This window comes from Suncus etruscus, chromosome 8 (assembly GCF_024139225.1).
Source record: "Suncus etruscus isolate mSunEtr1 chromosome 8, mSunEtr1.pri.cur, whole genome shotgun sequence".
Taxonomy (NCBI): domain Eukaryota; kingdom Metazoa; phylum Chordata; class Mammalia; order Eulipotyphla; family Soricidae; genus Suncus; species Suncus etruscus.
Window position 1 is genome coordinate 48,393,581 of NC_064855.1, and position 24,298 is coordinate 48,417,878.

The window sequence follows — 24,298 nt, forward strand, 5'->3', positions numbered from 1 at the left end:
TAAGTAAAATTCGGTCAAGTAGCTTAATCTTACTCAGTTTCCATATTTACATCTATGAATTGAAATCAATAATGCTGTAATGTACTAACAGAAATGTTGACGTTGGGGCCCGGAGAGATAGCACAGTGGTGTTTACCTTGCAAGCAGCCGATCCAGGACCTAAGTTGGTTCGAATCCCGGTGTCCCATATGGTCCCCTGTGTCTGCCAGGAGCTGTTTCTGAGCAGACAGCCAGGAGTAACCCCTGAGCACCACCAGGTGTGGCCCAAAAACCAAAAAAAAAAAAAAAAAAAGAAATGTTGACATTGGCGGCGGGAAATGTGTATTGTTGAAGGTTATTGTACATTGTATGCCTGTTAACTCAATCATGAACAACTTTATTTAAAAAGAACCTGTAGTGAACAACTTTGTAACCATGATGTTTAAATAAAAAATTAAAATAAAAGAACTAGAAATAAAAGTAGCAATTTAAGTATCAGGGATTGTGAGCATGTGGCCTGGAACAAGTTCACTACTTGTTCTTATTTACAACAGCCCGAACAGGAATCTGTCCCACATAGAAAAAGAATATGTCTGTTTGAATTTACTATCACAAAATATAAAAATTGTGCCACTGTCACTACAATTTTTCACTTTAATTGCAAAGTAATTTTTTTTTAGAAAAACTTCAGAACTATGATGTACAGCCTCTGTATGATAATCTTTCATAGCAATGCAGAAATCTATGGCAACAGAACGATAACTGAATTTGAGAAGTCCAAGGATATAAAGAAAATAGAAAATTGTATGCGTGTTTACTCTGTTCCCTCCTAATGCCATGTTCCACCTTGCTAATGAAACATTGCTGCTTCCCCATGCTCTCATCTTTACAACTGCAATGTTTTGGTGGTTTATGGTTCTCTCAGAGAGTGCCTTTCCATTTTCCTAATTCTCATTCTACTTGGTGATCCTCACTCACATCGTTCATACCTGTGCTCGGATGTATCTTATTCCCTTCACCAATGTTCTGGAATACTTCCTACTTCACTTGTTTAATCCTTTCCACTTTTTCCACTCAAAAATAATGGTGTCATTGTAAGTCCTACTTTTTTAATGGAACTTGGAAGGAGCACATCTTCTCTTACCTACCTTCACTAGACTGGAAGATTACATATGGAGGGCATGAATTGTCTTTCTTATATTTGTGTATAGTAACTGTTCCAAATTCACTCATTTAACTACTCTTTAAGGCACTGTGCTAATCTCTTGCGATTGATAATTATCTTTTTGGATATTATAAATGTTAATATTTTTGATAGCATTTCTTAGGACATTAGATCAAGGAATGATATTTTTGATTGGAATATGGGAAACTGATGTTGGGCTATACATTTAATCATATCAGTGATGCTCAGGGCTTAATTCCTGACTCTGCACTCAGGGATTACTCCTGGCAGACTGGAACCACCTAGGATGCTGAGGATCGAATCCTCAGGTTGGTTGGCTTAATTCAAGGCAAATGCTTCACCTGCTACTTTGACCTTGAGATTTACCTTCTTTTGCGGTGAGGGAACGGGCCCACTGAGCGATGTTCTGGGGCTATTCCTGGTTCTGTGCTCAGAAATTATTCCTTACAGGCTCTGGGTTGGGATGCCAGGGATCAAACCCATGCAAGGTGCTACCCTACCCAATGTGCTATTGTTCTGGCTCTGAGATTTACTTTTTTTGTTTGTTTGTTTGTTTGTTTATTTTTGGTTTTTCGGGCCACACCCGTTTGCTCAGGGGTCACTCCTGGCTAAGCGCTCAGAAATTGCCCCTGGCTTGGGGGGAACATATGGGACGCCGGGGGATCGAACCGTGGTCCTTCCTTGGCTAGCGCTTGCAAGGCAGACACCTTACCTCTAGCACCACCTCGCTCCGAGACTTACTTTTTTTTTTTTTTTTTTTGATTTTTGGGCCACACCCGGTAACACTCAGGGATTACTCCTGGCTATGCGCTCAGAAGTTGCTCCTGGCTTGGGGGACCATATGGGACACTGGGGGATAGAACCGTGGTTCGTCCAAGGCTAGTGTAGGCAAGGCAGGCATCTTACCTCTAGTGCCACTGCCCGGTCCCGAGATTTACTATTTTTAAACAGGAGAAAATTTGTTAATATAAAAATAAAGTCATTTCAGCTAGCCATAGCCCCCCTGGGCTGACCACTTAGTCCAGGGGACTGAGATCCCCCAACCAGATTGGTCTTCAGGGCCATGCCTGGTTACTCAAGCACTGGGGTGTGTGTGAGGGAGAGAAATTCCTCCCCTATGCATACACAAACTACAGAGGCAGGGGCTGGGTTCAGAAGACTCAACATGCCAGGAGTTCTGGGTGTCTTTGACTGGTATGTTGGGGGCTCTGGGCAAGACAGCTAGACATAGGCCCCCTGGACTGACTTACTTAGTCCAGGGGACTGAGATCCCTCCATGCCAGGCGGGTCTTCAGGGCCATGCCTGGTTAATAGGGCACTGAGGGGAGGGTGGGGGAGCGAAATTCCTCCCCTATGCATATTGGACCCCATTTAGGATTCTTTTCTTTCTAGTATTCATTTTCAAAAGCGCATTTGTGCCCGTGCGACATATATACTTTTTAACAACACCCCAAAATATTCTTAATTCTCGTCTGTTTTTAGGAAAAAAATGGAATTCCCTAGATTTGGAGGATAATATTCAATTAGGTCTCTAAAATCAGTGTATATGTAGACGTGACTTTCTATACAGTGGTCCTCTCTGACTACCAAGCCTAATCCATAAACAATTTATCTATACAATGTATATATCCCCTCTGATATATTTCCCCTCCTGCACACAAAGCCCCTTCTACTCCCTCATCTCCCAATTCAGATTCGTTATCTTCCCCATAATTATCCCTCTTTACCATCAGTTCTTTAATTTGTTAGTCACCAAGACGGACTTCCTGCCCCAACAGATTCTGCCCTTTCGCACACCCCTACAGAGCTTGTTATTATTCCCTAACTCTCCCACCCCCAACCATCAGTACCTCACATTTACCCTTTTTTTTTTTTTTTTTTTTTTTGGTTTTTCGGGCCACACCCATTAGATGCTCAGGGGTTACTCCTGGCTACGCACTCAGAAATTGCCCCTGGCTTGGGAGGACCATATGGGACGCCGGGGGATCGAACCGCGGTCCTTTCCTTGGCTAGCGCTTGCAAGGCAGACACCTTACCTGTAGCGCCACCTTGCCGGCCCCACATTTACCCTTTTTTAACTTCAGTACTACTCAGTTCTAATCACAGACCAAAGTCTTGCATTGGATTTACCAACCCCCAACTATTTCAAAAGACATAAAATGGACCCATATGTCTTTTGAATATTTTATGTGTATTTAACAGCTGTAACTCTTTATAAATATTCTTTTACCATGACAATTCTACCCACTGTTTATCTTGTCTTCTCTTTGTGAGCTGTTCAATAAGGAATTTTGGTGGAAGAGTCCCTCAGTTTAATGCTTATGATTGAACCATGTCATGGGGATTGTTGGACTTGTTCTTATGGCCCCCATATGCGCCGATAACGCCACGTGGCATTGTTCCTGGTTTGCATAGGCACATTAAAATGGGAAAATACTATACATACAAATAAGTTCTTATCTAATAGAGATTGGAACACACAAATCTTGTAGTGCAATGGGACCTTACACCCTGAACATTGATATAAAGACCTGACACAGGCCTCAGAAGAATGGGCATCCTCCATTCACCCCTGAACCAGGGAAGCTATCTATGAAACATCCAAGTTTTTTTTATAACAACACCTGGAAGCAATCCTCTACCAGAGAAGATGCTACCATGGCTCTGACATTGACCTGCTCAAAAGAGACTTCCCTTAACACTCAGAAGACTTGACAACAACAATGACCTGCTTACAGGATAGGGTTCTCTGCATTGCCCTTTAATTGTGAGGTGAAACGAGAGGACACTCTGCACCATCCTGTCTGCAATATAGGATATGCAGATTCCAGGATCTTTAATACAGAAACATGATACCAACAACAGAGACTGTGTGAAAAATAAAAGTGTATTGGCACTAGAGACAATGACCTGGATTGGACAAACTGGTTTGCCTGGAGCCTAGAGTTTGTCTTTTGCCAGGAAACTTCAGGGGTAGGGTCTCCTTGTATTTAGGTCAAGGCTTTTCCTTTCCATGTCCCCCATATTTTGGTGGGCCTATGCAAACAATAATTGCCACTCTAACACCGTTTTTACTGTGTACCTTTGACTCTAATCCTTAAGAAAAACAACCCACTTAAACTTGAGGTTAACTTAAAGTAATATGCATGTGCATGGAAATGTAAAAAAGTACTTTGCCTTCAATGTTTAAGGCATTACATAAGTTTTATGTCTTTAGATTGCTTTGTGTGCTGCTAACAAATATTATGTACTACAATCTGGGAACTTGAGGGACAAAGTAATTGTACATGGGTTCTGTTTTATTTTTCTTAATGTTCTTTGGCTGAAAGTTCAAAGTTAAGATATCAGCAATGGCTACTGAGAATTCTGTTTATGGGTGATCGTAACTTTACCTTGTCCTCTTTCTTTGTATTTTTGTTCTCATAATTAAAAATAAAAAATTAAAAAAAATAAAGTCATTTTACTTTTAGCCTGGAAAGAATTTGTACATGAAATTCTTTTCCAACGAAAAATTTATAGAGGATAGGAAGCTATTTTTAAAAGAGCAAAGAATTAGTAGCAAAATAGATTTTGTTTTCATCTTACTTACTCGTGTATAGATATTTGTATAGTTCTATAGAACTAAGCTTTAGTTTAATGTTATGATGCTGCCAATGGTGTTCATGTTGGGCACCACATGTTGCTGGTGGTGTTGGATCCTGGGTGAGTTTGGGAACACACTGGGTGGGGAGCAATGGCTCAGGGTGGGGTGGGAAAGCGGAGGACAAGTGTGAAGTGCAGAGTGCAAGAAGTTGAAAAACCACCAGCAACATGTGGTGCCCAACATGAACACCATTGGCAGCATCATAACATTAAACCATCTGGGAGCAACTTCAGGGAGAAGGTTCTTTTATTGTAGGTGAAGATAGGGTATTAAACAAAAGTCTGTTCAATAGGATGCATGGTTTTGCCAATGAACACCTTTAAACAAAGGGAGGTGAAGTCATTACTGGTCACAAGACCATCAAATGACATTTGTGAATGTGCAGTGTTAAGTGGCTTAGGGGAAATTAGGGTGTGGACTCTGCTTTCTGCAGGCCAACTGCCATTCCTATAAGCACTCATTTACCCCATCTGGGGGTGGCCTCTCCTACAGGGTTGAGGCTCCTTTCAGGGGCCTGGCAAGAATCAACTTCATGGGGGCCTTTTCTGGTCTCCTTAGGTAAGAGCCTTGTTCTACTTTGATAAGCCTAGCCACAGTATTAAGAAAAGCCCAAGAGATGGAGTGCTAGCACAGTGGGTAAGGCCTTTAAACAAGCCTTGCACATAGCTAACGTCATTTTTTGTGTCATTTTCAAAAAGAAGAGATTAGGGACCACAGCAGTGTAGGGCATTTGCCTTGTACGCGGCCAACCCTGGGTGGACCCCGGTTTGATTCCCGGCATCTCTTATGGTCCCCCAAATCTGCCAGGAGTGACTTCTGAGCACAGAGTCAGGAGTAACCAACCCTTGACCGCTGCCTGGTGTGCTCTCCCCCAAACAAAAAACAAAACAATAAAAGATATTAGGTAGTTAATGTGGTATATGTAATGAGTCGATAACTCCTTCAAGAAGACAGGATATTGTGAAAAATATGTAGCATTTGCTCTAAGTTAATTTTTTACATGTTTTGAAAGACTAAATAAAAAACTTAACCTCTACAAGTTTTGATAATAAGGTGAGGGATCTGAGTCTAGAAACTACTTAGAGCTGGCAGCTTGTTGAAAAAATAATTTCAATTTGCACTTTATTTTTGTGCGTACAGATTTTAATCAAGACATAACTATGTACACTTATCAGAAAGTAAAAGATAAAAGGGATTATAAAGGTAGTTTTGTATTAAAGATACAAAATTTTAAGATTTTGGGATTAGGGATATTAGCTGAAAGGCTGGAGTGCATGCTGTGCATGTAGGACGCCCAGTTTCTTTCCCCTGCATCACATGGTACTCTGAGAATTGATGGGAGTGAACCCTGACTACCACTGGTTGTGGCCCCAAAGTTCAAAGCACTCATCAGAACCTCCCTAAATTATGTATTAAAAGGTGTAACTGACCCCTTTTATGAAGGCGCAAAATTTTGCCTTAGTTGCTTTCCATACATGCTGAAGTGAACAAAATTTATTCAATCCCTTAGGGAAATTAAAACTTGTAAACAAATATGAGGCAAAATTTGGTAAGTACCATAAGGGGGAATCAGTGTATTTGTTAGGTTAAGTATTTATTGCTTTCTTCATTGTTGAGTCATTACAAACCACCTATTACTGTGCACAAGGTGGATCCCATTTTTATATCTCCAGTGGTCTATAATGTTTTCTCATCTATTCCTTTTTTTGTGTGGGGGAGCACAATTGGCAGCCCTCAGGGCTACTCCTGGTGTTGCATACAGTGATCACTCTGAGGGGTTAGGGGATTCTAGGGAGTCAGAGATTGAATCCTGGGTCAGTTAAATGCAAAGTAAATGCCCTACCCCTGCACTGTTGTTTCTGCCTCGGGTTCTCATCTACATTTTGAAAATGTTTTAAAGTGCCTTCCTATTTGATTTTAAAGTATTAATGATTACAGTTACAGAAAATTTATATAGTGTTTCTATTAATATATTTTCTTTTCCTTAAAGTTTTTTAATCAGGTGCTGATGCTTGGAAAAACATCTATTAGTGACTTGTCAGAGCATGTCTTTGACTTAATTTTGGAGCTCTACAATATTGATAGTCATTTGCTGCTCTCGGTTTTACCCCAGCTTGAATTTAAATTAAAGGTAACTAAAGTTAATATGATTATGTCAACAGACTAGTAAATAGCTTTAGTGTGGATTTAAAGTTCCTAACTGATTTTAAACTAATGTTACAGGTGTGTGTGTGTGTATGTGTTAATTAAAACACAGCTAAGTGTGAGCCACTGGTGACATGTATCAGTATGTTAAAGAGGTTTCTGAAACTCCTTGATTGGGTCATAAAAGAGCTGAGGATCAGAGCTCTTCAAACAGTGAAATATTTTTCCTTTTTTTCATCATTTTCACTTGTCTATGTTGAAAACCCATTGACTTGTCATAGGCCTCTTTTTTGTTTGTTTTTGTTTTTGGGCCACATCTAGCGACGCTCAGGGGTTGTTACTCCTAGTTATGCGCTCAGAAATCGCTACTGGCTTGGGGGACCATATGGGACATGGAATCTAACCAAGGTTCATATTGGGTCATGCACGTGCAAGGCAAATGCCCTACCACTATGCTACTGCTCCAGCCTGTCATAGACCTCTTGAATCTTTTGATAGTACTCCCCCTCTTGCCTTGACTTTAAATATGTGATAAAATTGAGCTTCAATTTCAGTTTTGGAATATGTGCTTTTTCAAATTATTTCAGGAAAATCAAAGCAGGTATAATTACTAATCTTCAGTTAAACCCAGAACAGTTCTTTAATTGTACTGTAATCTTTTTTTTTTTCTTTTTGGTTTTTGGGCCACACCTGGCGATGCTCAGAGGTTACTCCTGGCTGTCTGCTCAGAAATAGCTCCTGGCAGGCACGGGGGACCACATGGGACACCGGGATTCAAACCAACCACCTTTGGTCCTGGATCAGCTGCTTGCAAGGCAAATGCCACTGTGCTATCTCTCCGGGCCCGTACTGTAATTCTTGTTTCTGAAAATGTTTGATTTTTGTCCTTTAAAAACTACAAAATTAACAATACATATTACTAATGTAATTCCTCCCCCAAATCATTAGAAGTAATTATTCATACTTTGTTTGAAGTGTGTTTATGTTTTGTCAAGTAAGCCATTGGCTATTTAATGAAGCAGGAGGCCGTTATTTCTTGTTGATAAGATTTTCTCTAATAAAAACATTGAATAATACTTGCTATGTACATTTCCTCCCACACTATAAGAAATACATAAATAAGGAATTATCCCTGCTTTTAGTAAACTTAACATCTAGTTTGGGAGGAAAAGGAAAAAAATGCCCACCTATGAGTGGTCTCCATCTATGAGACCATATGAGACCATATTATGTCATAAAAGATACAGCATATGGGGCCGGAGAGATAGCATGGAGGTAAGGTGTTTGCCTTGCATGCAGAAGGTCAGTGGTTTAAATCCCAGCATCCCATATGGTCCCCTGAGCCTGCCAGGAGGGATTTCTGAGCATAGAGCCAAGAGTAACCCCTGAGGGCTGCCAGGTGTGACCCCATCAAAAACAAAAACAAAACAAAAAAAGATACAGCATATAATTGATGCAAATAAAATAGACAACGTATGCATGTAGAGGTAGGAAGGTGGTTTGTCAATTTGTGGAACCTAGCGAATGATGGTTGAACAGTAATATAAAATAAGTTGTAATCTTCCCTGACTTTGGATCAGTTGATCAGAATTTAGTCATTATCCTATAAAAGCAACATGATGTTTTACTCCTAGCAGAGTCAGGGCATTTAGGATACCAGAGATCAAACCCTGGCCACATCGAGGCAGATGCCCTAGCCCCTTGATTTACCGTATTTTCCGGCGTTTAAGTCGACTGGGCGTATAAGACGACCCCCTAATTTTGCAGTTAAAACATAGGTTTAGGCCTGTATTCGCTGTATCAGACAGAACGTTCCTGTGCTGCAACTGTATGTACCACAGTGAGCCAATCACAACAAGCAAAGGTTCAAAGGTTATACTGTAATAGACTGTCTCTCTGACTCTGGCCAAGCTGAGCAGGCTTTTGACAGTGTAGATTCGGGTCCAAAACATTGTCTAATTTGCATGCATAAAATGCCTGCTTGGATTGGCTGAGTTAGAAAGGCGGTCTGAGCAGCCTTGCAGTGATTGGTCCCTTATCATAGGCACCTTTCCTGGCAATTTCCTGGTGGCGTCAGTTAATCTCCCCCACTACATGAACCAAAAAAAACAACACCCCATCCCCTGACCCTAGTACTGAACCACCAACACGGTTAACTGGGTTTTGCCAGAAGTGGCCCCCAGATCTCCTGAGTACTGTTTGGGAGCCCCCAAGAAAGAGATTTGGAAACTCTGCGGCCCGATTTTTTTTTTTCGTTTAGCGTCATATTGAAACATTTTTCGGGATATACTCGGTGTATAAGAGGACCCCCCCCCCCCCATTTTCGGTTGACTTTTTTTGTTTCAAAAGTCATTTTATATGCCGGAAAATACGGTACTATTTTTAAACAGGGTCTTAATCAAGTGTAATGAATTCCTGTTTTCTGTAGACTGTTCTCAATTGATACCTATTTTTCAAAACCAAAAATAGGTTTTCAAGGATCAAGTCAATTTAAATAGTTAATTTTCTATTTTGAATAGAATTGAATTATATTTATTAAGATGGTCTCTAATGTTTAAGCAATTTTGGAATTCATTTTCCTTAAGAAACTGCTCTACTTTGAGATGGTTATAACATTTCAAGCACTGTTTAGTATTGTAAACTATTGAGCATTTAAAAATTGTCATAAAGGTCACAGAATAATCTGGTGTCATATAGTCATTAAACTGAGAGTCTCACACATGCAAATTATATGAACCATGTGCCTAATTCCTTGAACATCTTATCTATGGATCATGAAAAGCCTTCTGTGGAGTTGGGAGGATAAGGGAAATTGTGTGAAAGTTATATCCACCTTATGGTTTAAAGCTGTGATTGTGTTTTGTTTTAGAGCAATGATAATGAGGAACGACTGCAAGTTGTTAAGCTATTGGCTAAAATGTTTGGGGCAAAGGATTCAGAATTGGCTTCTCAAAACAAACCACTTTGGCAGTGCTACTTGGGCAGGTATATGATTTTGTTGTCCTGTTTGCGAGTAAAATCAGGTTATATTTTAAAAGACCATCTGTACTTCTAATCTGAAGTCATAAAAATACAACTTTGATTCTAGTGATTTGGCCATATTTATAGTTTCTTTTTCTTTTCATCTTATTTTATCTGTAATTAAAGCAAGTTGTCAGTATTATAATCATGAAATTGAAATTTATTATTGTATAGTGGTGATCAATTCTGAGAAAATAATTAGATATAACTCCTTTACAAAAAGTAATTCATTATTTTGAGATACTGTAACGGTAAGGGTATCTACAGAATGAGTATGTATGTTACTCCTTAATCTCCTTTCTACATTTTGCACTTAAAGGAAACTACAACCTGAGTTCTTCGTATGGGTCTAGTCACACATGTCCTGACTTGGTTACAAAATTTGGAGTTGTATCTTTCTTTCCTGTAAAGTGGGTTCATTTCATTATTTTTTCAAAGACTTTCCTCACTTTCCTCACTTCCCCTCCCCTCTCTCTCTCCTCTCCCTCCTTTCCCCCCCCCACACTGCCCATTCTCTCTCTCCCCTCTCAGTTGTTAATATATCCTTACCTTGACCATGACATAAGGAGGATCTTCCCTTCTCAAATGATCTTTATAACAAATAAGTAATCACTATTAATATTAAATAGAATTCTAAGATTCTAATGCTATTTTGTTTGTTGAAATACTTGTCTTATTATTTAAAACCACTGTTCTTTCCATTTCAGTACTATTTTAACCATTTCAATGATAATGATGTCTTTTTTTCTTATTTGTTATGTTATAAGTGTTAATAAGTACTTGTTAAGCCTTAAATTTTTATTGTTATGTAGCCCAATAATAATTAACCAGGTGTGTCGAACTATAAATACTAGTTCATTGTCGTTTTGAGTTTGTTTTTTATACCTTTATCCTTAAATAAAATCAGTCACTAAAATGCTTTATGAGTTTAATTGAGTTATCTAACTGAATTTTTAGTAATTTTATGTGTTAAAGGTTTATTTATTTATTTATTTATTTATTTATTTATTTATTTATTTATTTATTTATTGGTTTGTGGGCCACACCCGGTGGTGCTCAGGGGTTTCTCCTGGCTGTCTGCTCAGAAATAGCTCCTGGCAGGCACGGGGGACCATATGGGACACCGGATTCAAACCAACCACCTTTGGTCCTGGTTTGCAAGGCAAACGCCACTGTGCTATCTCTCCAGGCCCTAAAGGTTTATTTTTATATGTATACATTTAGTCTTTAAATCAGAAGGATTATCAAGGTACTTTTTGAAGAAAAATAAATCCTAATTTAAATTACTTAACCTTTTTTTTTTTTTTTAAGTACATTGTGATCGAGTTGGGCTTTGAAATTCAGTGATTTTGGGACATCTAGACATGTTTTCTGGTGAAGTAATACAGTGTTATCTATAAAATAGACTTGCTGAAAAAACGAAGTATGTTCAGGTTTATAGATCTCACAATCACTTTTCAGGAGTTACCAGAGAAGAGGGGAGAATATTAGTTGGAATGATATAATCAGCATAATCGAATGTAGAATAACACTACATACATACATACATACATACATACATACATACATACATACATACATACATACATAAGTAGAAAAGAATTGCATCACCAAACAAATTCTAAGGATTAAAAAGAAGAAAGGGGGACTGAGGATAGAACACAAGTCTTGTATGTGGGAGTCCTTGGTTAGATACCTGGCACCATCTGCCACCCACTAAAAATAGAGGGAAATTGTAAAGTTAAGAGACAGTAAGATATCAGCTAAAATATTTACTAAAACATTTTTGTATTAGAAAATTGGCTTTGGTATTAGAAGAACGTAGTAATGATGATTAGGAGTAATTTGGGCACTATTTTAGAGTTGTAAAATTATACAAGATTTAGCACAAAATCGGTGGAATGAATATTTAAGAAAGAATACTATGAGGAATTTCTTTGTGTTCAGATGCAGTATAGTGTCTCTGTAATGTGTCTGTGAACCTTGCACACATTTGTATGAACAGATATATTTGAAAGCATGATATTTTTTTGTATGATTCAATTTAAATTTGAGCCAAAAGTATATAGTTTATAAATGCTCCTCAGAAATAAATGATTTTTTATAGGAGACTGTCCTACTTAATATATACATAAACTGAAAACTTTGTTAAGACAAGTCTGGTTCTATATCCTTTTCTCTTATTTTAAAGATCACTCTGTCTTTATGTTTTCAGATTTAATGATATTCATGTACCAATCCGCTTGGAATGCGTGAAATTTGCTAGCCATTGTCTCATGAACCATCCTGATTTAGCAAAGGACTTAACAGGTACTATATAAACATAAATATTCTTACATAGTGACCAAAAATTCTCTTTTATACAAATGGGGAAAATAAAACCCTTTTAGTTACTGTAATGAAGGATATGTTGTTGTTGTTGGTATGAGTTCATTTCCACGGAAATTACTTTTAAAGTTGAAGATTTTACCTTTTGGTGCCTACTTAGAAACATACATTAGACATTTATGATGATCAGACAGTATTTCTTAGTTTAAGCTTAAGTTTTAAAAATATTTCAGATGCATGTATTTGAGTAGGTATTGACTGGACTATAAACTCATTCTATAAGCTTCTATAAGCTTTGGGTCAGAGTCAAGGAGAAATAGTACAGAAGGAAGGGAACTGGCCCTGCATGGTTCCCCTGGTGTACTTACTACATAAGGTTCCCTGAACCCTGCCAGGAGTGCCTGAGTATAGAGCCAAGAGTAAGACTCTGAGCATTGCTGATTGTGGCTCAGAAACAGATTTGTAAATTTTGTTTGTTTTTCAACCACACTTGGCGCAGTACTCAGAGGCTACTCCTGGTTCTGCACTCAAGAGTGGCCAGCTTGGGGGACCATATGTGATGCTGGGGATTGACCCCCAGTCCACAAGGGTGGCCTTGTGCAGGGTAAATGCCCTGTACCTGTGGTGCTGTTACTCACCCTAGATTTGTAGTTTTTTTTTTTTTTTTTTTTTTTTTTTTTGGGTTTTTGGGTCACACTTTTCAGCACTCAGGGGTTATTCCTAGCTCTATGCTCAGAAATCGCTCCTGGCAGGCTCAGGGGACCATATGGGATTCCGGGACTCGAACCACAGTCCTTCTGCATGCAAGGCAAACACCTTACCTCCATGTTATCTCTCCGGCCCCTTGTAATCTATTTTAAGAGTGCTTAATGGAGGCAACTTTGTTGTAACATGTATTAACTATAAAAATAGCTCAGAACTTTGTATTTTGGGGCATTCTTTGTGTGGGAATGACAAGCCATATCCAGCAGTGCTTGGGGGGATATTCCTGTCCTTTTGTTTAAATGTCACTCTGCATGGTGCCTTCATATGCAGTGTTAGGAACAGAACCAGGGATGTCATGTATGACAGTTGAAAAATATGAGTTAGCACACATGAGTTAGAAATGTTTTTTCCTATATTTGCCTAAGAGATTTAAATTAAAAAATAATTAAGCAGTGGCTGGAGAGAGAGCACAGGGGTTGCCTTGCATGCAACAGTCCCAGGACAGACCTGGGTTCAATTCCCAGCATCCCATATGGTCTTGTGAGCCAGGAGCGATTTCTGAGCAGAGTCAGGAATAACCCCTGAGCGATGCTGTGTGTGTGTGGCCCAAAAACTGGGGGTGGGGTGGGGGTGGGAATCAAGCAGCTGGAATAGCCCATATAAACTGTTCTTCCTCATAAATTATATATGATATTGTCAAATGTTTTAATAATTTAGTTAGATCGTTATTTGAATTTGATATATATGACTGTACTACTATATTATTTTTATTTATATTTTTATATATGCCTGTTTTTTTGGACCAGCAGCGCTTGGAGCTCAACTCCTAGCTCTGAGTTGAAGAGTCACTCCTGGTGGGCTCAGGAACCAGGTGGTAGTGAACCTGGGTTGGTCCTGAGCAAACTTCCTACTCATTGTATTAGGACTTTGGTTTTTATTTTTATTTTAAATTAAAAAAATATATTATTTAACCACTGGTTTACAAAGCTGTTTATAATATAGTTGTTTCTGGCACACAGTTTTCCAATATCTGTCCTGACCCCCATGTAACATTCCCTCCATCATTGTCCCCAGTTTCCCACCCACTCCCAAGCCTGCTCCTTAGACAGGTACAAAATTTGTGTTGCTTGTTACGACTAAATGGTTATAAGATATTGGGGGTTTGCTAAGCTATTTATTACTTGCTGAGCATTCTGTGTTGTTTTTGTTTTGTACCAAAGGTGGCTTTATGCTACTTTCCCATCTATTTTGGTGTTTTTTTTTTTTACTGGGGTTTCTTGAGAAATATGGAGAAACTCCAGGATCTGTAGAGCTGAGCCTATTAACTTAAAAGTCCTAAGCTGTGGGATCTGGGGTGGCTGCTGGAGCTTCTGGAAGTGAGGGGAGGTTGCCTGTCCAGAGTTTTCAGCCCTAAACCAGTATTCCTGGAACTTTGTCTGTTGGCCCTGTAGAGATTCATTGTGAAGCTGTGAAGTTGGGTCTTTGGCAAGTGGGGGTGTTGCTGGTGGTTCTGAGTTTGAAATGCAGCAGCTGGGTTTTCTGCTGGGCAGGAACTCAGCCTGATCCTCTCTTGAGGGCCTTCTCCCCAGGATTTTCAGTCAGAAGGCTGGTGTACCTGTGAATTTTAGTGGCTTGGCTTGTTTCTCTCCCGAGATGAATCAGTGGAATTGGACTTTTATGTTTATGGAGGTAGTTGTGGGATCTGTGTTTTTAATTGAAATTTTTTCCCCCTTTTTGGGTCACACCTGTGCTGCTTAGGGCTTACTCCTGACTTTCTGCAAGGAGTCACCATTATGGGGTGTTGGAGATCAAATCTATGTTGGTAGTAAGCCTTCCTTGATATATTATTCTCTCCCCCCACCTCTCAACTTTTAACTTAGATCAGTTTCCTTTTACTATTTACATTATTGTTGTTACTATTTAGGTTTCCTTTAATTTTATTATCTATAGTACATTTAATTCCTTTTTTTTTTCTCCCTCTTCTCCCTTCCCCTCCCCTCCCCTCCCTTCTCTACTCCCCTCCCCTCCCCCTCTTCCCGTGACACTCAGGGGTTACTCCTGGCTATGCACTCAGAAATCGCTCCTGGCTTGGGGGACCATATCTGTACTTCTTGCAATTAAAAAATGTATCCAGCTTGTTCCTCCCCCTCCCCCAGCTTACTTTTATTTATTGAATTACACTGAGAGGTTGGTGCTTCTTGTTCTTTTTTGTTTGTTTGCTTGCTTGTTTGTTTGGTTTTTGTTTTTTGGGCCACACGGGTGAAGCTCAGGGGTTACTCCTAGCTGTGTGCTCAGAAATCACTCCTGGCCTGTGGGAGCCTATGGGACATCAGGGGAATGAACTGCGGGTCAACAGCTTGCAATGCAAACACTCTACCGCTGCGCCACTACTACGGCCCCAATCTTTTTTTTTTTTGGTTTTTTTGTTTTGTTTTGTTTTGTTTTGTTTTAAACAATTTTGTCATAGTAATGTTTCCAGACCTTATTAAATTTCTTTTGGCTTGATTTAGGCATTTTATTGTTTTTGTCCCCCTTGGTTTTTGGGCCACATCTGGAAATGCTCATTACTCCTTCCTCTGTCCTCAGGGATCATTCTTGACTGGTCTTAGTGGACTACAGAGGGTGCTGGAAAATCGTTTAAGATCTGCATGCTAGATAAGCTTTCTATCTATTATACTATCTTCATTCCAGACCCCTTTTAATATTTTATTGGGGTTATTTTATTGGGGTTATCCTGCTATCATATTTTAACTACTTTAACTGCTTTATGTAATTAATCTTAATATGATCCATTCCTCTCCTTTGCTATCTCCTGCTCTTCTTATGGGTGTGCATGTGGTTGTTTGCTACTTCCTTTATTTTTCGTCATCTATGTTCTTTTTTCAGTAATACTGAACTCTTGTGTTATTGACACACCATTCTACAAGTATTTGTTTCTGCTACATTTTTTTTTTCCTCCTTTTATTTGCTTTGTTCAAATTGCCATGTTAGAAGCTTTCCTAATGCTTGGAAATCCAAGTAATTAAGAGTGTAACACTAAATACAAGCAGTTTGGAAAGCTATGGGTGAGATTGAATTTTTTCCCCCTCCCTTGGTTTTTGGACTACACCCAGGGCATATTCTTTGCTCTGCACCTCAATAATTATTTCTGAGTAATGGCTTGGGAAACATATGGGATGCCAGTGATGGAACCTGATCTGCCATGTGCCAAGCTAGCTATACCTGTTACACTGTTGCACTGGTCCCCTCACCTGTTGCCTTATTCCTCCAGTAATCATTGTACATTTTTATCAAGTGTACTAGTTTTGTTTCTTGCTATTTCTGTGTTTCGCTTATATTTACATAAGCAAAACTACCCAGTATTTCTCTTTTTTACTTTTTCTTACCATGATCATTTCAAGTGTCATTCATTTTGTACCTATAGGTTGAACTGAAACTTTAATAAATGGTAGGATATGGTGCTGGAGAGATAGCATGGAGGTAGGGTGTTTGCCTTGCATGCAGAAGGATGGTGGTTTGAATCCCGGCATCCCATATGGTCCCCCAAGCCTGCCAGGAGCGATTTCTGAGCGTAGAGCCAGGCAGTAACCCCTGAGCACTGCCAGGTGTGACCCAAAAACCAAAATAAAAATAATAAAATGGTAGGATATTATTTGAGTATATGTATGCTACTGCTGCTCTCTCCAGTCATCTGTTGATGGATATTTAGGTTGATTCCATGTGTAGGCTATTCTTTTATGGAAATGCTATGTTATTGAAAATAGGGATACATTGTTTTTTAAAGTACTATTTTTCTTTGGATAAATGCGTAGAAGTGATGTTGGTGTCCCATTAAATTTTCCATTTTTACTATTTTGTGGACCATGATACTGTTTTCAATAGAGTTTTTACCAATTTATATTCCTACCAACAGTATGTCAGTTTCTCTGGCCAACATTTGTTGTTTGCAGTCTTTTTGATAGAGATAATATCTTTATAGTTTTGATCTGCATTTCCTATATAGTAAGTGATGGTCATTTTCTTCCTCTCCTCTGTGAGCCACTGTCCATGTGTCTTTGGAGAAGTGACTGTTCATGTATTTTGCTGATGCTTTTTGTTGAAAAGTGTGTGAGTTCTTGATGGTGATCAACCTTTCATGAGATAGATCATTTGCAAGTGTCTTCTCCCAATTCCTGCATCCACCCCACCTTTTTTGTTGATATTTTTCACTGTAGCTTTTATATTTCATGTAATCTCATTTGCAGATTTTTCCTGCTTTTGTATTCCTTGCCAGTGGACTTAATTCTTTCAGATAAGTTTTCTTTACCTTCTGTGTATTTTATTATTTCTGGTCTGAGATTCAACTCATTCTGTGTGTGTGTGTGTGTGTGTGTGTGTGTGTGTGTGCGCGCGCGCGTGCGTGCGCGCGCGTATTACACATGGCAGTTAATGCTCAGAGATTAATTCTGGTTCTATACTCAGGATTTACTTATTTCTGTTCTGAGATTCAAGTCATGTTGTGTGTGCGCGCGCGCGTGCGTGTGCATGCTGCACATGGCAGTCATTGTTAATGTTCAGAGATTAATTCTGGTTCTATACTAAAGAATTACTCCTGCTGGTGCTCAGGGGACAATATGGGATGTCACAGATTGATCCCGGGTTGGCTTTGTGCAAGACAAAAAAAGTTGTACTTTTGCCTTTCACCTCAGCCCTTTAGTGCCTTTTTTGGGGAGAGGGGCTATACCTAGAATTATTCAGTGATTATTCCTGGCTCCGTGCTAGGGGGTCATTCTTGATAGTGCTTAGGGGACTATGTACTGCCAGCACCTTCTCAGGTCCTTAAGTATGCACTAAACTTGTTGAGCCATCTCTCTCTGGCCTTTAATAATTTTGGATTGCCTTTTTTTTGTTTTTGTTTTGTTTTTGGGCCACACCTGGAGGCACTCAGGGGTTACTCCTGGCTCTGTGCTCAGAAATCGCTCAGTGCTGAGAATCAACCCAGGTTTGTCCTGGGTCGGCTGCTGTGCTCTCTCTTTGGCCCCTCGATTGCCTTTTGTGTATGCTAATAGTGATCTAATTTCTTTTTCTTCCTCTTCTTCCTCCTTCTCCTCCTCCACTTCCTCCTCCCCATATTTTTAAATGATCAATATGTAACAATATGTAACAATATGTAAACAATGAAATTTTATCTTAATAGTCTTAAAAGAATAATAATTTCTTAATTTAACAGTGGTAAAAAAAATTGTGAAACTTTTTTAAGACTTACTGAAGATTGATAATTTTTTGTTTTTGGACCACACATGCTAAGCTCAGACCTTACCCCTGGCTCTGTACTCAGAGATCATTCCTACTGGTGCTGGGAGTGGGGAGAGGGAGTGCGGGGGGACTATATGAAGTGCTAGGAATTGAATATGGGTTGGCTACGTCAAACACCTTACCCTCTTTGGTCCCAAATGGTTAATAATTTCTTTCAGCTTCTTTAGTACTAGATCTCAGCTCACATATAGTTGATACTAAAATCCTCCCAACTGCTCTGAATTATTAAATGTTTCTTCTCTCCTTGTCTTCTCTTATTTAAGTGGATTGTCTTCATGGTCTTTCCTATAATCCTATTTTGTGGCAAGCATTACATCAGTTTTATTTTTTCACTAATTTCTTTTTATTTTTAAATGGCTTTAATTATCTTTTATTGGGACTTTTGCATTTTTAGATACCTAGGAAGAAAGCAGTACTTAGCACAAGATAATACATTCTTAAAGTACAATTTGACATTTGGTAGCATGGGGACATAAATGGAAGGGGTGGATAATATATATTCACATTGATAATCTTTTTATTTTAAAGTACTTGACTATTCAGACTTACATATTTTGATCCCAAGTTTGTTCTTTTGGTTGGCTGTAGAGCCAGGGTGAACAGCAAGAGAATATACTGTGTTATTTATAGAAATCCCAACAGGAGGTATTATCGTTAGCTCTACTTCGTTTAAATAAAATGAGGCTTAAGCATTAAGTCATGCACAAGCAATAAGTTTTCATAAAAATGTGAAGGTTCAGGATATCTGATGGGAAAGTTACATAGTAATCTACCAAGCACAGTGAGTCTAAACTAACACAGAAGGCTCAGTGAGCACCAACTACAGCCCAGTAAATTCTTAGACCTGACTTTAGTAACACATTGGAGATATATAGCAATCATTTCAAATTAACCCAAGTTGATCTGAGTTCTGATAATTCCACTTGTATTTCTGTTGTAATAAAATAGGAAGTAAATTTGTGTCTGCGTGGAGGCAGGCTATAAAGCGTGAGTGAGAAATTGGGAAGGGAGGTTCACACTGGTTGTAGAATTGGTGTTTGAAACATTTGGAGCCTTGAATGACTGTATTGTGAACTGCTTGGTAAATCAAGGTGTTATAATAAAAATTAGAAAAAAATGTGAAGGCTATTTAGGTTTGAAGTATTTATGTCAGTGTGCCTAATCAAAAAATGATTTGAAATCAGTATAGAATAAATCCAATTTTAAATTAATTTTAATTAGTGACATACAATATTAGCTATTAACTAAATAAATACTTTTCTTAGCTTTGTCTCATAAATGAGACTTATTTTATTTAAGTCTGAGAAATAATTTAATCAAGGCAGACTAGAGAAGTGACATAGGACAATGGTGGAGGTCTATAGTCTTTGGCAGTGGTAGAGTTTTTGTACAAAAAGCATAAAATTAATGCTGTTGCAACCTTATTGCCTGAGCTTTAGGTAAAATAATTAAAATAATAATAAAGTAAAAAATAATTTAGCTAGCAAAACACCTGGAGTTGCTTTGCACAGATTATGAACAATTGTGTTTTGCTTTGTTTTTGAGTTTGTTTTTTTCAAAATGGGTGATTGCTTTGTAAAATGCACCCATTGCCTCAGATTTCTGTGTAACTTAGTTAAAAGACTTCCCTTAGCTGTGATCAGAAAATTTTCCAAGATGGAAAGTGAATGTGCTGGAGGCTGTTCTCATCAGATGAACAGTTCTTGATAAATTGTCACTTCTTTTTTTTTTTCATTTTTATTTTTTTTCTGAGTTTTTTTAATATTTTTTTCTTTATTTAAACATCTTGATTACAAATATGATTGTGATTAGGTTTCAGTAATGTAAAGAACACCCCCCTTCACCAGTGCAACATTCCCACCACCAATATCCCAAATCTCCCTCCATTCAACCCCACCCCTACCTGTACTCTAGACAGGCTTTCCAGTTCCCTCATTCATTCACATGATTATGGTAGTTCTCAGTGTAGTAATTTCTATAACTGCACTCACCACTCTTTGTGGTGAGCTTCATGAAGTGAGCTGGAAGTTCCAGCCCTCCTCTCATTGTCTCTGAGGATTGTTGCAAAAAAGACTTTTATTTTTCTTAAAACCCATAGATGAGTGAGACTGTTCTGTCTGTCTGTCTGTCTGTCTGTCTGTCTGTCTGTCTGTCTGTCTGTCTGTCTGTCTGTCTGTCTGTCTGTCTCCCCCCCTCCCGATTTATGTCACTCAGCACGATAGATTCCATATATATTCATGTATAGGAAAATTTCATGACTTCATCTCTCCTGACGGTTGCATAATATTCCATTGTTACATGTACCACAGTTCTTTAGCCATTCGTCTATTGAAGGGCATCTTGGTTGTTTCCAGAGCCTGACTATTGTGAATAGTGCTGCAATAAACACAGGTGTGAGGAAGGGGTTTTTGTATTGTATTCTTGTGTTCCTAGGGTATATCCCTAGGAGTGGAATAGCTGGGTCGAATGGGAGCTCAATTTCCAGATTTTGGAGGAATCTCCATATCGTTTTCCATAAAGGTTGGACTAAATGGCATTCCCACCAGCAGTGGATAAGAGTTCCTTTCTCTCCACATCCCTGCCAGCACTGATTGTTCTCATTCTTTGTTTTTGTGTTTTTTTTTTCCTGGTCACACCCCTTTGATGCTCAGGGGTTACTCCTGGCTGAGCGCTCAGAAATTGCCCCTGGCTTGGGCGGACCATATGGGATGCCAGGGGATTGAACCTCAGTCCTTCCTTGGCTAGCGTTTGCAAGGCAGACACCTTACCTCTAGCGCCACCTTGCCGGCCCTGTTCTCATTCTTTGTGATGTGTGCCAGTCTCTGGTGTGAGATAGTATCTCATCATTGTTTTGATTTGCATCTCCCTGATGATCAGTGATGAGGAGCAATTTTCATGTGCCTTTTGGCCATTTGTATTTCATTTTTTATCGAAGTGTCTGTTCATTTCTTCTCCTCATTTTTTGATGGGATTAGATGTTTTTTCTTGTAAAGTTCTGTCAGTGCCCTGCATATTTTGGATATCAGCCCCTTATCTGATGGGTATTGGGTGAATAGTTTCTCCCACACGGTGGGTGGCTCTTGTATCCTGGCACTATTTCTTTTGAGGTGCAGAAGCTTCTCAGCTTAATATATTCCCATCTGTTGATCTCTGCTTCCACTTGTTTGGAGAGTGCAGTTTCCTCCATGAAGATGCCTTTAGTCTCAATGTCCTGGAGTGTTTTACCTATGTGTTGTTCTATATACCTTATGGTATCCGGTCTGATATCAAGGTCTTTAATCCATTTGAATTTTACCTTCGTACATGATGTTAACTGGGGGTCTATATTCGCTTTTTTGCAAGTGGCTAACCAGTTCTGCCAGCACCACATATTGAAGAAGTTTTCCCTGCTACACTTAGGATTTCTTGCTCCTTTGTCAAAAATTAGGTGATTGTATGTCTGGGGAACATTGTCTGAGAACTCAAGCCTATTCCACTGATCTGAGGGTCTGTCTTTATTCCAATACCATGCTGTTTTGATAACGATTCCTTTGTAGTACAGTTTAAAGTTGGGGAAAGTAATGCCTCCCATTTTCCTTTTTCCTAGGAGTGCTTTAGCTATTTGAGGGTGTTTCAGATGAACTTCATAAGTGTTTGATCCACTTCTTTGAAGAATGTCATGGATATCTTTAGAGGGATCGCATTAAATCTGTATAATGCTTTGGGGAGTATTGCCATTTTAATGATGTTAATCCTGCCAATCCATGAGCAGGGTATGTGTTTTTATTTCCATGTGTCTCCCGTATTTCTTGGAGCAGGGCTTTATAGTTTTCTTTGTATAGGTCCTTCATGTCTTATTTCAAGTTGACTCCAAGATATTTGAGTTTGTGTGGCACTAATGTGAATGGGATTGCCTTCTTGACGTCCATCTCTTCCCTATCATCATTGGTGTATAAAAAGGCCATTGATTTTTGTGTGTTAATTTTGTAGTGTGCCACTTTGCTATATGAGTCTATTGTTTCTAGAAGCTTTTTGGTAGAGTCTTTAGGGTTTTCTAAGTAGAATATCATGTCATCTGCAAACAGCAGGAGCTTGACTTCTTTCTTTCCTATCTGGATTCCCTTGATATCTTTTTCTTGCCTGATCGCTATAGCAAGAACTTCCAGTACTATGTTGAAGAGGAGCACTGAGAGCGGACAGCCTTGTCTTATACCAGAATTTAGAGGGAAGGCTCCTAGTTTTTCTCCATTGCGGATAATATTTGCCATTGGCTTGTGGTAGATGGCTTTATCTAGATTGAGAAAGGTTCCTTCCATTCCCATTTTTCTGAGAGTTTTGTTCAAGAATGGGTGTTGGACCTTATCAAATGCTTTCTCTGTGTCTATTGATATGATCATGTGATTTTTATTTTTCTTGTTGTTGATGTTGTGTATGATGTTGATAGATTGACGGATGTTAAACCATCCTTGCATTCCTGGGATGAAACCTACTTGGTCTTCTTGATGATGCATTGGATCCTATTTGCTAGGATTTTGTTGAAGATCATTGCATCTGCATTCATCAGAGATATTGGTCTGTAATTTTCTTTTTTGTCAGCATCTCTGTCTGGTTTTGATATCAAGCTGTTTGGGAATGTTCCCGTTTTTTCAATTTCATGGAAGAGCCTGGCTAGGATTGGTAGTAGCTCCTCTTGAAAGGTTTGAAAGAATTCTTTTGTAAATCCATCTGGGCCTGGGCTTTTCTTTTTGGGCAGATATTTGATTACAGTTTTAATTTCCTCAGTAGTGATGGGGATGTTTAGATAGGCTACATCCTCCCTACTTAACTGTGGAAGATTATAAGTGTCTAAGAATTTTTCCATTTCTTCTAGGTTCTCATCTTTAGTAGCTTAAAGTTTCTCAAAGTAGTCTCTGATTACCCTTTGGATCCCTGTGATATCTGTCGTGATCTCCCCTTTTTCATTTCTAATACAGGTTATCTGGTTTCTCTTTCTTTGTGAGTTTTGCCAATGGTGTATCAATCTTGTTTATTTTTTCAAAAAACCAACTTCTGCTTTCATTGATCTTTCGGATTGTTTTTTGGTTTTTCCACTTCATTGATTTCTGTTTTCAGCTTTGTTATTTCCTTCTGTCTCCCTATTTTTGGTTCCTTTTGTTGGTCATTTTCTAATTTTATGAGCTGCGTCATTAAGTTATTCAGGTATGTCCCTTCTTCCTTCCTGATGTGTGCTTGTAAAGCTATAAATTTTCCTCTCAGGTCCGCTTTTGCTGTGTCCCATAGATTCTGGCAGTTTGTGTCTTTATTATCATTTGTTTCCAGGAAAGTTTTGATATCCTTTTTGATTTCATGTCGGACAGTTTTTCAGTAGCAGGCTGTTTAATTTCCAATTGTTTAAGTTCTTCTGTGTGATTTTGTAGTTCACATCTGATTTCAGAGTCTTGTGGTCAGCAAAGGTTGCCTTCAAGATTTCTAGCCTCTTGATTTTATGAAGGTATGTTTTATGTGTCAGCATGTAGTCTATCCTGGAAAATGACCCATGTACATTGGAGAAGAATTTGTATCCAGGTTTTTTTGGGTGGTGTCCTATATATATCTACTAGTCCTCTTTCTTCCATTACTCTTTTTAGGGCTAGTAGGTTTTTGTTGGGTTTCAGTCTGGTTGACTTATCAAGTATTGACAGGGCCATCTTGAGGTCTCCCACAATTGTTGTGTTATTATTGTTGTCTTATTTCAGATTTGTCAGTAATTGCTCTTTGTGTTCTGTTCAGATCGATCTATGCTTTCTTTGAGTTCTACAAACATCTTCCATATTTCTATTCTAAATTCCTTATCCATGAGGTTAATCAGATAGTTTGAAATTTTTAGGTCATCTGAGTTGTAGTCTTCATTCTCTGTGCATGGTGTTTGCCTGGGAGTTTTCCCCATTGTCATGCTTGTAGTGTTAGTTTTTCTGCGTGTTGTTGTGGGGTTCATTGGTTAGAAACAGTGCGTGGCTGCGAAGTGAAGCGGGGCCGCT

General features: G+C 38.8%; 1 protein-coding gene across 3 annotated transcripts in view; it reads left to right on the forward strand.

Moving 5' to 3' along the window:
- PDS5B (PDS5 cohesin associated factor B) overlaps positions 1 to 24,298 on the forward strand; it is a 194,594-nt gene that overhangs the window by 74,500 nt on the left and 95,796 nt on the right. For all 3 annotated transcript variants that reach the window (XM_049778744.1, XM_049778746.1, XM_049778745.1), the window contains exons 8-10: positions 6,799 to 6,939; positions 9,823 to 9,938; positions 12,190 to 12,284. In XM_049778744.1, coding sequence (XP_049634701.1) covers positions 6,799 to 6,939; positions 9,823 to 9,938; positions 12,190 to 12,284 — 352 coding nt within the window. The remainder of the gene's footprint in view (positions 1 to 6,798; positions 6,940 to 9,822; positions 9,939 to 12,189; positions 12,285 to 24,298) is intronic.